At 38.6% G+C, this 15,075-nt stretch overlaps 1 protein-coding gene across 4 annotated transcripts in view; it reads left to right on the forward strand.

The window, feature by feature from the left end:
• The window catches only part of PLCH1 (phospholipase C eta 1), a 136,204-nt gene that overhangs the window by 101,520 nt on the left and 19,609 nt on the right, over positions 1–15,075 (forward strand). For all 4 annotated transcript variants that reach the window (XM_081955607.1, XM_081955604.1, XM_081955606.1 and 1 more), the window contains 6 exons: positions 3,317–3,385; positions 4,928–5,022; positions 6,279–6,379; positions 11,306–11,485; positions 12,941–13,048; positions 13,550–13,674. In XM_081955607.1, the coding sequence (XP_081811733.1) occupies positions 3,317–3,385; positions 4,928–5,022; positions 6,279–6,379; positions 11,306–11,485; positions 12,941–13,048; positions 13,550–13,674 (678 nt within the window). The remainder of the gene's footprint in view (positions 1–3,316; positions 3,386–4,927; positions 5,023–6,278; positions 6,380–11,305; positions 11,486–12,940; positions 13,049–13,549; positions 13,675–15,075) is intronic.

The following is a 15,075-nucleotide window of genomic DNA, read 5'->3' on the forward strand; positions in this document are numbered from 1 at the left end:
GTCCTTCCTTCTCATTAGGTAGCCAAAGTATTTAAGTTTCATCTACAGGATCTGGCCTCCTAAAGAACAGTCAGGGTTCATCTCCTCTAGGAACTAACTGGTTTGATAGCCTTGCAGTCCAAGGGACTCGCAGGAGTCTTCTCCAGCACCAGAGTTCAAAGGCCTCAATTCTTTGACACTCAGCGTTCCTTATGGTCCAAACTTCACAGCCATACATTGCAACTGAGAAACCATAGCATTGTCTATATACACTTTTGTTGGCAGGGTGTTGTGTTGTCAGGTTGGACTAGATGACTTAAATTTATTATTCTATTTTTTATTTCCCAGAAACTGGAACTTGCTTAAAAAAAATCTTATTATTTTGAATACCAAAATGGTGAGCTTGTGTATTGTGCAAATGACTATTTCATCTTTTTTGAAATCTTGAAAGCTTCCAGAGATGGAGCCCCACAACTTTAAGAGGCAGGCTGTTCCGTAGTTTATGAGCTTTTAGGATTTTCCTTATTTCAACTTTGGATCGGTCACACTAAAGCTTCACCAACTGGTTCAAATGCTCTGGAGAATTCATCCAAACCCTCTTTCTTGGTTTTTCAGTCAGTCGAAGTATTGTTGTTCTTTCAGTCACTCAAAGTATTGTTGTTTCAGTGTGGATATATCCTTCAGTCACATGTATATGTGCTTTTCTCCTTTATACTCTTATTTTTATATGCTCGGTGCCATCTTGGAGTTTCCAAGTAGTGTGTGTGAAGAATGTAGGTGACTTGACTGAGAGCATGTATTAGTAAAGAAATTCCCACATTATATATGCATCCTAAACTGGAAATGAATATCTGCAATTAATGGTTAGTGTATAAAGTTTGACTAAGACTAGACAATGGGCAAGGAAAAATTGTTTCTAGTTCTTCACCAAAAAGTGAATGGATGTTGTATATGTCAGGCCACATGTTGTATAATGGAAACAACTTGCACTGTGAATAGCTGAGGGAATGTATCTCAGTGTCTTTTTCAGCTCTGTATGAATGCATGTTCTGACAGAAACACTGGATCCTGTCACATCATCAAGCTGTTGACCCTAGGGAGTTTCTTTTGTGTGAATCTCAAGAACTATGGCCTAGAACTATGACTCCGGTTCTGTTTTCTTGTCTTTCCTATTTATTTCAGAATGTCAAACGATAGGATTGGTCCTCCTGGGTAATATTTGGTTTGACTTCATTTAAGTGTCTGAGTACAAAACAATGTTTTGGGAGCATTCAGATTTACTGAATGTATCTACAATTTACAAATATAGCAAATTAAATACTATTCAGAATCTCGATTTCTGTGCATAATAATATGGTATATACTTGTTAATGCAATAAAATGAAGATTTGCTAGTACTGGTTATGACTACTCCTATTGCTGTCCTCAACCTGGTTTGTTACACTGTTGTTTCTTTGCCTTGTGACTGAAAAGTTTAAGAATGCACAGTTTTCAGTTGAAATCCTAGAGTAACCTAATATCTGCTAACAACTACTTTAAAATTATAACATCTCATTTGGAATAAATAATATAATTCATAATATCTGACTGTTAATGCTTTCTTTTTCCTCCTATAACTGTACTGTAAGCCTTGTTTTAAGGGATATCTGATTTAATCTACAATACCCAGCTAACAACTTTTGAGAAGATGCTGATGAAATGAATATGAAACCGTTTTGACTAATGTATATTACATATTTTCATTTCTATGTGTATGGCTAAGATAACCAACAAAATAAAGCAACGAAGCATTGGCTTCTTAATAAGATTATTAAGAAGCTCTTATTAAGAGTCACACAACTGGAACTCAAGCTTGTGCCATCAATGAGACAATCAGAGATCAAAAACTCACAAAGGCAGAAAAACCATATCTTAAAGGAAAAAGAACTAAAATTATTATCCATACAAGTAGATTAATGGGAACAACAGTTCTTCTCATTAATTCAGTGGTGGGTTCCTCCCGGATCGCACCGGATCGCGCGCGCTCCCTTTCAGCGCTCCACCTGGCTTGCGCGCTCCCTTTCAGCGCTCCACCTGGCTTGCGCGCTCCCTTTCAGCGCTCCACCTGGCTCTCGCGCTCCCTTCCGGCGCTGAAACCGGAAGTACAGTTTTGCCCGGCCCTGGCGAAGCAACGACGCCTGTCTGCGCTCCACCAGCTCGGCTGGGAACGGAGATGTTTCCTCAGCGGAGCGGAGCACCTGAAAAGTCTTTTCAGGCGCTCCGCTCCGCTGAGGAAACATCTCCGTTCCCAGCCGAGCTGGTGGAGCGCAGACAGGCGTCGTTGCTTCGCCAGGGGCGGGGCAAGACTGTACTTCCGGTTTCAGCGCCGGAAGGGAGCGCGAGAGCCAGGTGGAGCGCTGAAAGGGAGCGCGCAAGCCAGGTGGAGCGCTGAAAGGGAGCGCGCAAGCCAGGTGGAGCGCTGAAAGGGAGCGCGCGCGATCCGGTGCGATCCAGCAGGAACCCACCACTGCATTAATTCTATTCTATTCTTTGGGGATAGGAAAAATATTTAGGAGGTATGGTAAAGTGGAATTCAAATGAGATGTGATGATTATGAGACAATGACGAAGACTCAATAGATCTTAAAATTATTCTTGTGAACAAGTGAGAATTTGTTGCAGTTAGTATCTGTTATTTCTTTTTTACTCTTTATGCTCTGTTAGTGTAAGCCAGAGATGAGATTAAGTTTGAAAATTAGCTTTAGGGCAAGAAATACAAGGAAGGAAATCAGTTCTATTCTGAAATAGATTTTGGTATAGTTCTAATATGCAAGGGTGTTCTTTCTCTACATTGTCTATAATGTCCAAAACAGTGGTGGGTTTCAGATGCTGGTGCAACCGGTACCGTGCAATGGTCCGGCGTCTCCCACATGCACGTGCACAGTGCGCGCATGTATCCTTACCTCAGCGCCGCCTCTGCGACGCTCCAGTATGCTCCGTGCACGTGCGTGGAAGTGCCGAAGAGTTCAAATACAGGTAAGGAGTTCGGGCAGGTGGGCAGTCCCTTTGGAGCACTGTACAGAACGGTACCTGGTGCTCCTGGCAGGCACCGGTACGCTTGTACAGGGATGTACCGCCTGCAACCCATCACTGGTCCAAAACCATAACTATCCAAATGCAGTGTGATCTTGTGCAACACATTACTGTAGATGAGTTTTTTCTTTCTTTCTACCAGCCAGCCTCTTGGAGTAGAAACTGGGCTTACAAATATTTTACTAGTTGGTGAAATTGATGCAGAAGCAAACATGGTAACCAATTAAATTAGAAAATGATTTTGATAAATTCACTGTTTTTCACAGCATTCAGGTTTGAAGGACACTAACAAAAAATCCCACAGTAAACTCATGGGCACCTTTGGTAAACATAAGGTAAGCAGTGGTCTGATTATGAATCCTTTCTCCCTGACCTCCACGTCTGTACTAGCCAATTAAATCAGCATTTCTCAACCTTGTGAACTTGAAAATAGGTGGACTTCACACATGCCAGGTGAGGAATTTTGTGTTGAAATCTAGACATCTTAAATTTGACAAGGTTAAGAAATACTGATGGACCTAAAGAGAAGCTTCCAATAATATATTTGTTTATGATTGGGGAGTTAAGGTTAAATATCTACTGACAGGATCCAAATCTGTCTGGTAATTCAAAATGTGAACTTGGGGAAACTGATAGATTTGTAACTATTCTGTGATGTGATAATTAGATAAAACTTTAGTTCATACATTTTCAAAAACCAGAATATTTTCTTTAATAAACTTAGAAAAATGAGAGAGTTTTCATGACACATTAAGGGTTAAATATTTAGATTTTATTACCTCATAACAATAAAGGTTTTCGGTGATTTTGTACTGGAAATTGTGAGTATTTCAAAGTCTCCACTTCATATTTTTAAAATGTTGGTTTGAATGATTTTTTACAAAGTGGTAAAAGAATAATCTAGCCTGAAGGTGTTTCTTATAAAAATATGTGTAACTGTCCTCCAGATTGATTTTCAGCAGATGCCCTTTCAAAAGGTAGCACAGGTAAAATGTTACATTTTTTTCAGACTTTTGCTAGTGGTAGTCGTTCTTATGTCACTACTTTCTTAATCAATATACCTCCAATCTTCAAAATATTGAAGCTTGAGAACAGACAAATTTATACAGGCTGCTGACAGGGAATACAAATTGTTTAGACCCGTGATGGCGAACCTATGGCATGCATGCCACAGATGGCACGCAGAGCCATTTGTTAGGGCACGCGAGGCATTGCCCTGTCAGCTCTTGCACGCATGCATGAGCTGGCCAGCTGACTTCAGCCTTCTTTTAAGGATGTTTTTCACCCCCCAGAGACTTCCCTGGGGTGTCCAGAGAGCGAAAAAAAAAATGCAACGCACAAACCAGAAGTTCGGGAATGGAACTTTGCCTGTAGGACCGTTTTTCACTCTCCGGAGGCTTCAGGGAAGCCTCTGGAGCCTGGGGAGGGTGAAAAACAGGTCTATTGCATGCCAAAAGCGGGTGGGAGGGTGGGGGTCATGTGCATAGCATTATGGGTGTGGGCACACACACACACAACCCCCCTGCACTCCCCCAGCTTTTGGCACGTGATGGGGAAAATATTAGCCATCACTGGTTTAGACAGAGGAAAGAGGAGGGAAAACATACAGTTAGTTAAACACCTGGACTGCAAAGTGGGTTTCTTTGCTTTGTTTTGTGTAGATTTGTCTACCTCTTTCTTTCTCTAAGTGGCTTGCAGCATACAAATCACCAAGTTGCTGATCAAAGTACATTAGCAAACTTTCACAAAAATTAAAAATCATAAAAAGTTGCCTAGGATTTACCGTGTAGTAATAGTCCATGATTATATTAAGATAAATGTTATCAACTCATTTCATATAATTGAGGACATTGTTAAGACTTTTACTTCTCAAACAGAAGGCAGCTAAATCAAAGTCCAAATCTCACTGTGCAGCCGATGATGAAGACTCTCAACAAAATGTGTCTGGAAAAGAATCTGGACAATTATACAGGTTAGTAACAATCATCACATCCATTGTTTTTTAATATTAAATAGAGCTCATTCATTAAAGTGCATTTCTCCAGCAATACATGTAAGCTATACATGTAAGTAAAGGTAGCGGTTCCCCTCGCACATACGTGCTAGTCATTCCTGACTCTAAGGGGCGGTGCTCATCTCCGTTTCAAAGCCGAAGAGCCAGCGCTGTCCGAAGACGTCTCCATTGTCATTTAGTCAGCATGACTAAACGCCGAAGGCGCATGGAATGCTGTTACCTTCCCACCAAAGGTGGTTCCTATTTTTTCTACTTGCATTTTTACATGTTTTCGAACTGCTAGGTTGGCAGAAACAGGGACAAGTAACAGAAGCTCATTCCATTAAGCGGCATTAGGGATTCAAACCGCCGAACTGCCGACCTTTCTGATTGACAAGCCCAGGATCTTAGTCACTGAGCCACCTCGTGACTTCTCAATACCTGTAGTGTTTGCCTTTTAAGAAATGAAGAAATACAGCAATACACTGCAGGGCAGGATATGGATCCATTCAGTTGTAAATGAAATAGAAACCAATAAAGCTTCATGTCTTAACACTTTTGTTTCAAGTGTATGTTTACGTTGAAGAAACTTCCTATTTATCTCGCCTATGTCAAGCTTCAAAACCAAGAAAGATATACTGAGGTTCTTCTTAGCAGTTTCCTTTATTGCTACTCATCTATAAACAAAGTCTCGCCAAACCAAAGCAGACACCACTTGCACCATTAAATGTACTGTACTGTATACTCTGTGAACTCCTGGGGATGAGCAGTCTTAACTCTTCACACCAGGCAAACTACCTAAACTTTGCTATTTTTTAGTTCTTCTGAAATGCACTCCCTGCCTTCTGGGAATCTGGACCATGTTCCACTGCATTTCCCCAAAGTATGGTAACTGATATGTTTCCAGCATTCGTTAATTTTATTGTATACAGCTAAATAGAAGGCCTGCACATGTAAAGGTTTCGGGTTGAAAAGTAGGGCTAAAAAATAAATGGAGTCCCTGAAAAAGGTTCCATCTTTCAATATGTCTCTTTTTTCTTCTTCCCGTTTCCCTCCTCTTCTTGTTCTGTGTCTCTCTTTGCATTTTTGATCATCAAATAATAATTATTTCTTGTTTAATGAAAGAATGATATGCTTACCACACTAATTTTTGGACACAATGGGAAAAATAATTCATGATAGAGAGATCAATTTATAATTCCATTTACCTTTTGAAAAATCCATTCTTTTCCCAGCCGGTTGGCTCGGCGGCGGAAAACGATGAAGCTGTGCCGTGACCTTTCTGATCTAGTGGTGTACACAAACTCTGTGGCAGCTCAGGACATAATTGATGATGGTAAGGTTGTGTGTAATTTATATTAAGGAACATATTAGTATTGTGTGCTTAATAGCATAGCACTTAGACCAGGGATGTCCAAACTTGGGAACTTTAAGACTTGTGGACTTCAATTCCCAGAATTCCCCAGCCAGCTATGCTGGCTGGGGAATTCTGGGAGTTGAAGTCCACAAGTCTTAAAGTTCCCAAGTTTGGACACCCCTGACTTAGACTTATAGACCGCTCTACAGTACTTTACAGTACTCTCTAAGTGATTTACAGAATCAGCATATTGCCCCCAATCATCTGGGTGCTCATTTTACCGACCTTGGAAGGATGGAAGGCGGAGTCAATCAGGATCAAACTCCTGGTAGTGGGCAGAGTTAACCTGCAATACTGCATCCTAACCACTGAGCCAACACACTCCTTAAGTATATATGTTTATGTGTGGCTGTGTTTATTATTGTATATGGAAACTTGTGAAAAAGTTTCTTGATATGATGTGATGGCATTTAATAATTCTATCACTTTAGTACCTTCATTTATGCAAGCAAAGGATAAATGAGGCTTCCAGTGGTTGTTGCTTGAAGGATTAAATCCAAAAAGCATTTTTTGTAATTACTTGCCTCAGGTTGGTAATATCTGGCTGATCATGTTTGGTCTCGAAAGAACTGGACCTTGTTAATACTTGCATAGGATTCCTCCAGAGATCAGGATTTCAGGCTAGATAGGAGGTTTGGGGTGGGGGTGGGGAAACACACCAGTTTATCCATTTCAGAATGGTTTAGAACATTATACACCTTATCCCTAGCCTTATAAACTGTGAATGAGGATTATTGGGCTGCAATATAAAATATGCTCAATTTATGAGATCTCCCAGAGCAATGGCTAACTAATGTTGGATCTTTAAAACAGAAAATCATGCAGTATTCATGAGAAAATGAAAAAAAAAAAGTTGAACCTTTGAACCTGAATTTTAAAAAAAATCTTTTTCATTCATTGTGAAGCAATCTGGGGTGCCAGGATGGGCCAAAGTTGACATAGAAGCTACATTATAATGCTGTACTGTTGCAACAGGTATAAGCAGAATTTGGGTTGCTAATGAGAATATTTGTGATTTCTGCAATAAATTAAATTGATTTCACATGTGTCAGTCTTTAATTCCCATATACCGTAGCAAGTGTGCCTCATGGGAATTTTAAAACAAAGCATTCTGAATAGAGTTAAGAAATGTCAATTTTAATTAATAAGAATGTTTGAGAAATTCTGATTGTTATTGTCAAAGAGATGGCAGAATAGTAAATGGGGCAAATAGATTATCAATTATATTGTCGTTTGGATATATTAGGGCTGATCCCACACTCCCCTGACATAATTTTTCATCCATTAGTGACCATCATTTGTCATGCATTGTTGATTTTAAAGGCTAGCCTATACATTTGGTAAAATAGTAGACAATTTTAGAAAACATTCTAGTTTGTTACAAGTTCTGTGACTTTTAATTCCTGCAACGTGCCATTTTCTTCTGGTATAAAATTAACAAAAGTTTTAATCCCAGGGTTGGCATGGCAGAGATAGAAAACAGGAAGATACTATTGAAGTGCAAGATGTCTTTGGAAAGGGGATTAAGTGGGTGGATTTAGATGCTGGCAACTCCTGTTTGTGACAAAGCTACCTATGACTCAGTTTATACTTGTTGATTCTTGTCTATTGGTAATTCATCTCTGAGAACTGTTTTACAGTGTTTGTTTCACAATTCTTTGTTTTCCTTCCAGCATGTGTGTGGTATTCTCTTGCCTGCTTTTCTTTGACTTTAAAGTTTTATGTCACTTGCAATCCCTCCAGGCTTCTACCCAGCTCCGCTGCTTAGCTTTTCTCTGGAATAAATATTTGATAAGCAATGTCACTACATAGGTCTCAGCATGTATAGATACTGATATCTATCTTTCCACTCAGCAGCCCATCCAAGAGAGTGTTTTGGCTGGCTTTTTAACACCAGAATATCTATCCCCCCTATAGAACGGATGGCATACATAAGTACTTATACTTTAGCAATCTTTAGCAAAGAATTTGCCATCTGAATTTCGGCCTGCTGGGGTATCAGATGACGACTGAGGTGAAATCATATTGAACTTGATTAGCACTATGAGAGCAAATGAAAAAGTGCTGGCAGACTATTTTGTAGAACAGTGTTGGAGGGGGGGGGGATCTTATAATGACACTTCTTATTTTGTCATGAGGCAAGTGTGTCTTCTGCAATTTGTCAAATTAGAGCATCACTAAAGAAAAAAAGAGTCCGTATTCAGGGTTTTCATTCCCCTCAAAGATATATTGGGTTGTGGTTACATACCAATTTCTGTGAGAACTTTTAAAGTAAACCATGCTTCCCTATCTCTGTTGGCCCAAGTGTCAATTACTTCTGATTGCAAAGACAGCTGAAATTCTGCTTGTAACATTTAGTAAAATCTCAAACGTGTAGACATAAGGTTTGGTTTCTTTAATTTCCCCTCTGACTTAACTTCAGGCAATCTACATTATTACTTAAATGTTCAGGCCACAAGTGTCTGTGATGTGAAGAATTAGTTACCTTGGTTTAAATTATGAAGCTTTTTGAAATACAGACTTCTGGTACCCTTGGGATTAAAACCATCTGTTTTGCTGAATTGTTTTTGAGTGGTTTGATTACGTACCTTTTGAATATTCTTCACAGCCTTATATTGAAAGCCAGAAAGGCCTTTTAAATTAGTGCAGTGAGGAGAATATCTCCTCATCTGAAATTCACTGAAATTCTTCATTTTGATAAACTGATTAATAGTCAGAAATTTAAAGGAAGAAGTAGTAATTATGTCATGGTTTGAACATGTCCACATAAATATTTATGTATGCGAAACTAAATTTATTTTGTAGCTTTGCTGCTACTGGGAACAGCCATGCAACAGTCCTGAGAGATCAGCATTGGAATACTGAAATGGACATATTGCTTGACAAATAGATTGCAACATTCACTTTCCTCTGTTGTTTAGAGAAGGCAAAAAGTGCACCACATTCATTTGCCCTAAATGGTGGCACTGACTAGTCAATCTCATGTTGCCATCATATTCACAATGGGATCCCTGAGACGACTCTTCCTTCCAGAGCCACTTTGGATAGCAAGATAGGCAGTATCTAAATTTAATAGATAAATAAAGAATCCCAAAGCCATTGTAAGTTAAACATATGGTCCTACATCACAGATAACAAAAAATATAAAATATAAAATACTGTATAAAAGAATATATGCACAGTACATAGCCTCGTGGATGCATTGCGTAGCCCAGTCTTTTATTTGTAGTAAGCCTTTCCTAAACTTGAGAATCTTTACTACCAGGGGCAAAATGGCACAGCTAATATTTAACATTACACTATGTTAAGGAGCCGCGGTGGTGCAGTGGTTAGCGTACAGTACCGCAGGCTACTTCTGCTGATCACCGGCTGCCTGTAGTTTGGCAGATTGAATCTCACCAGGCTCAAGGTTGACTCAGCCTTTCATCCTTCTGAGATCGGTAAAATGAAAACCCAGATTGTTGGGAGCAATATGCTGACTCTGTAAACCACTTAGAGAGGGCTGTAAAGCATTATGAAGCGGTATGTAAGTCTAAGTGCTATTGCTATGTTGCTAGAAGAGGGCTATAATAAATAAAACCATAAGATTGGAAGGGACCTTGGAGGTCTTCTATCTATCCCCCTGCCCAATACAATAATCCTCGTACCATTCTGGACAAATGCTGTCTTATCTTTCTTTCAAAACCCCCAGAGATACCCATGACACTAGAAGGCAGACTCTTCCATCACTTAATAGCTCTCACAATTAGGAAATTCTTCCTTACTTAGTTTTGGAGTCTCGCTGTAAAATCTACTCCCTCTTCCCACTGCTATCCCTTCATATGTTGGAAGACTGCTATTATGTTACCCCTTACCATTCTCTTTTTAAAGCTAAATTTACCAAGCTCTTTTAACCACTCTTCATAGAATTTCACCCCTAAGCCTCTTGCCATTTTCGATGCTCTTATCTGAACTCTTTCCATTTCCGCAGGATTCTTTAAGTATTGTAGTGACCAGAACTGGGCATAGTAGTTCAGACATGGTCTGCCTAGTGCAGCATTGGCAAATTTAGTTTAAATAATAGAAATTATCACTTTCCATGTTCTCACCACTATTGATGCGATCTAAAGTTACATTGGTCCTTTTTAATGATATGTGTCAGACCTGCAGTCATATTCCTTTTAGGATCTTTGGCCTGCCACACTTTCTATTATTTTTCTATGCTGTTTCATTAGTGGGAAATAGGGAGGGGGGAATAGTAAGGAGTAGACTGTGTTTGTTTTCAAAATAAAACATTCCTTTCTGGAAGCCCAAGGTCATCTTTTGTCTCTGCACCCCTGCACCTGATCGGAACTAGATGGGTGGAAATGCCAGCTTGGCAAAGGAACATTGGACCACGTGATGGACTTGTGGGTGTGGGGACAAGGCTTTGAACTTTCAACTGGGTGGGAACCCAGGAAGCTTTCAGATTCAGGGTTTCCACTGTTTGTACCAACATGTCTGTCTTATTAAATTGGAACTTGGATAAAAGTTATGTCTTGAACTCTGATTTAATTCTGGATGATATTTGGAACGCTGACAATATGTATGTTTAATGATATGTATGATCAAGTTGTATATTAGAAATTAAGGATTTTTTTTTCAGTGCTGGAAAGCCTATTTTCATTTCCTTGGTGAAAATTTAGTGCACTGCTAAATTTAAAGATGTTTTTACATTTTTCTATTCTGAACCAGAAAAAAATAATAATGGGATATTTAGCATGTTTTTATTGTGGCGTAACAAATATCTTTTCTTTGGAAACCCTACAAATTCAAACTAAAGCTGTCCTGTATGTGCCTTTTCCTGTTAATTATTTTAACATGCAGGGTCAGTGGGGAATGTATTATCCTTCAGTGAGACAAGAGCTCATCAGGTGATCCAGCAGAAATCAGAGCAGTTCCTCCTTTATAACCAGCAGCAGCTCACCAGAGTCTATCCATCTGCCTACCGGATTGACTCTAGCAACTTTAACCCTCTACCATATTGGAATGTTGGATGCCAGCTTGGTGAGTGGTGCATGGTATTGTCTGTTATATAGGTGCCCAGCCTTGTCTTTGCCCCATGGACAAGCACTCTTAATTATCTACCTACATTTATTCCATATGTGAAGTAATGGTAGTTCGCATAGTATAAAAAGTATAGACTTACAAAAATTTATTTAGAAGATTGCCTCTTTTGCTCAATAAAGAGAGGTAGTAGTTGTGGATTAAGAGTATCAAATCTATTACTGATTTGTTGTCTCCTTGGAACCAAAGTATCTCAGGACTTCTACAGTGGACTGAATCGGAAATTTGAATTTATTTGATGAACTGTTGTATGTCTTCGCTCTTTAGCAGCAGGCAGGCAATGATGCCCGTCATTGTTCTTGAGTCAAGTCAGACTTGACTAGCCTGATATCCTCCATGACATTTGGGCTATATTTTCCAGAGTGGCCAATCAGCTTGGTGAAAGGAATTCAGTCCTATCTGGAAGTTCTGGAAGGTGCCAAGATGAAGAAGGCTGGAAGCCAATGACTATCATATGTTCATTACGTTCTACTGCTTGAATGATCTCTGGCAATTTGACATTACTAAACATGTGCATATGGGTTAAGGATTAGGTGGCTCCTCTTTCATTTTTACCCAAGGATGAACTTTTTGTACCATGGGAACGACAAACTTTTTCCCAATATGCATAACTTCCCAATATGCATAACCAAAATGCATGAAGAATGAACGATTGAAAAATGTATGTTTCTTTAAGTTGTGTACTTTGGCCCCAGTATCTTCATTTGTTAACTAATTCAGCTACTTAATATCTGTATGAAGTATTCAGGCCTCTTCTCTTCCTTGTCCATTCAATTATTACTAATGCTCTTTGGGCTTCTGATGTGTCCTTTATCCATTTTTTTTAATTTAGATTCATGGATCTTTAAAAAAGAATAGAAAGTGCATAGGTAGGAATTGGATTAGGGCTAAAAATATTTCATTAACACTGATAATATTCCGTAGTGTGAGTAATGAAATGTTTGCAAGAAAACAGCCAAGTTCAGAGAGCACCAAGGACCCCTCATTTCAACCTTGATCTACAAATATTCTCCTTTTTTAAAGTATGTCATATTTTTAAAAAAATCACAGTATGATTTTTTTCTATTCAAGCATTTCTGCTGCTCCCAAGGTGGAAGTAACAAGCATTAGCTGAATAAAAGCCAATCTTTCTCAATTCTTCATATTATTCTCATTACTGGAATTGCTACTAGAAATAATATGTAACCTCATCACTTCAATTTGATCTAAGATACATGTTGGACTTCTTCAAATAAAAAGTGTAATTATAATAAATAATTAAATTAATTAAATCATGTTTTAAGGTACTAAATGAAACTAATTTAGTTTGGATCAAATCCTAGAAGTATAAAGCTACATAACTATATTATAGCTAGTAAATTTCATAATTAATATAAATATCTGCTTATTCGACAGTGGCATTAAATTACCAGTCTGAAGGGCGGATGATGCAGTTAAACCAAGCCAAGTTCAGGATGAATGGCAACTGTGGCTACATCCTGAAACCGCAACAGATGTGCAAAGGTAATACAAGGCAGTGCACTAAATATATTTAGTGTTCTTACATATCCATTTATCAGTGATATCTTGGGTAATATTAAAATATGACACCTGTGTGGAGGAAGATGATAACATCAAATAGGTTAGTTTGGAAACTTTGATCAGAAACAAGATATGACATATTCATATTTCAATAAAAGAGAGTTAAATGAAAAATGTAGCTAGGCTTTTCAAACAAATGGAACATTTAACACAGTTCTTGATATGGATCTGTATAATGAATTGCATTTGCTTACTTGCTATCATTTTGTACTTGTTGTATTTTGATGGACAACAAAAATAGTGAAATACCCCAAATTTATTGATTATTTTCATCTAGGAATAAATTTAACATATTAAATTCTAATGTTAACTTAGCTTTGTTCTTTCTTTTAATCTTCACTGTAGGTTTTTCTCAAATGTACAGAAAACAAGTTGTATTTCTTATTTTAAGATAATACATTTCCACATTTTTTCTATCTATAGGCACTTTCAATCCATATTCTGGAGATCCTCTTCCTGCTTTCCCTAAAAAGCAACTTATACTCAAAATCATCAGTGGTCAACAACTACCCAAACCCCCAGATTCCATGTTAGGAGACAGAGGAGAGGTAAACTATATTGGTGATAGAATTAATTTAGTTCACTTATGGGAGAAGAAATTCACCTGAAACAAGGATGTATATATTTCTAATCTGCATATAAAAGATGATAGGTAGATATAGATGGATGGATGGATGGTTGGATGGTTGGATGGTTGGATGGAGGGATGGAGGGAGGGAGGGAGGGAGGGAGGGAGAGAGAGAGAGAGAGAGAGAGAGAGAGAGAGAGAGAGAGAGAGAGAGAGAGAGAGTCATTATTAGTCAACAATTACTCCATAAAGCTCATTGTATGTATAAAACTAATAATTAAATAAGCATGTCAATTTAGGTATTTTAATAGAATGATCAATGTGCTTTGCGGGACATGTACTCCATATGAGTGAGCAATGTCCAGCAAAGACTGCAATCAATTGGATTGATCACACGATCAGAGAAAAAGAGGAAGACCAAAGAAAACTTGACACCAATTTAAGGAAGACCTGAAAAGAGCAACCTTAAATGGAAGGATGTGGAAACTGGGGCTGTGGATTGAGAATGGTGGAGTATGCTAGTAGTCCAAAATGTGCTACTTAGGACAGGATGAAAAAAAACCCGAGTGAAGGAGCTGACGTCGGGACGATAAGGATGTGCGATCTCGGAACTCTGAGATTGCAGCCAATACTTTTACCGCTGGGTGGTCCATCTGGTTCTAAACCGTCCTAAAGAGATGGTGACAGGGAAGAGTATGTCTTGCTGATCTCAGGGACATCGCAAAGTCCCTGACTGATCCAAGAGTCTCTTCTAGCCGGTGATAGAAGTGCAGCCCCAAGCTGCTGAAGTTGGGACAGCTTGACAACCGGAGGAAAGCGGAAAGAGAAAATGTGTCCATCTGGTGAGGAAATTTTATTTTTACAAAAGAGACTGCCCCCAAAAGATTAAAACCAAATTAAACTTGAAAAGAAAAGAAAATAAGCAGCGAATTTAAGCTATTTTGGACAGCGTGTTATCCTTTTTTTAAATTGTCTTCTATGAATGGAAGTTTTGCAAACACTTCCTACTTTTTAAAGTGAAAGTATTGGCTTTTCTTCTACTTTTTTTTAAACCAATGGATTAAATCTTTTTTATTTTATTTTCACAATACTGGCTTGGATGGGTTGTTTTTTTCTTTTTCTTTTGTTCCATTTAAGACCCTTGTTTCTTTTAAGCTTGGAATATAAAGAGGATATAAAAGGAATATAAAGAGAGCAGTAATATCAGAGGGAAAAAAGTTACACTGCCACTTGGAGGTTGGAGGCTGAGTTCTCTCTCTTTTCTCCCTCTTTTCTTTGATAATTTTGACCTTGCACTTCAAAGGTTTTAGCTTGCAAAGAGATAAGATGGGTTGTTTATGCAGGTGCCCTTTGGATGTCTCTTTGGCAGTGAGAGAGAAGT

Source organism: Natrix helvetica, assembly GCF_964273705.1.
Source record: "Natrix helvetica genome assembly, chromosome: 5".
Classification (NCBI taxonomy): Eukaryota; Metazoa; Chordata; class Lepidosauria; order Squamata; family Natricidae; genus Natrix; species Natrix helvetica.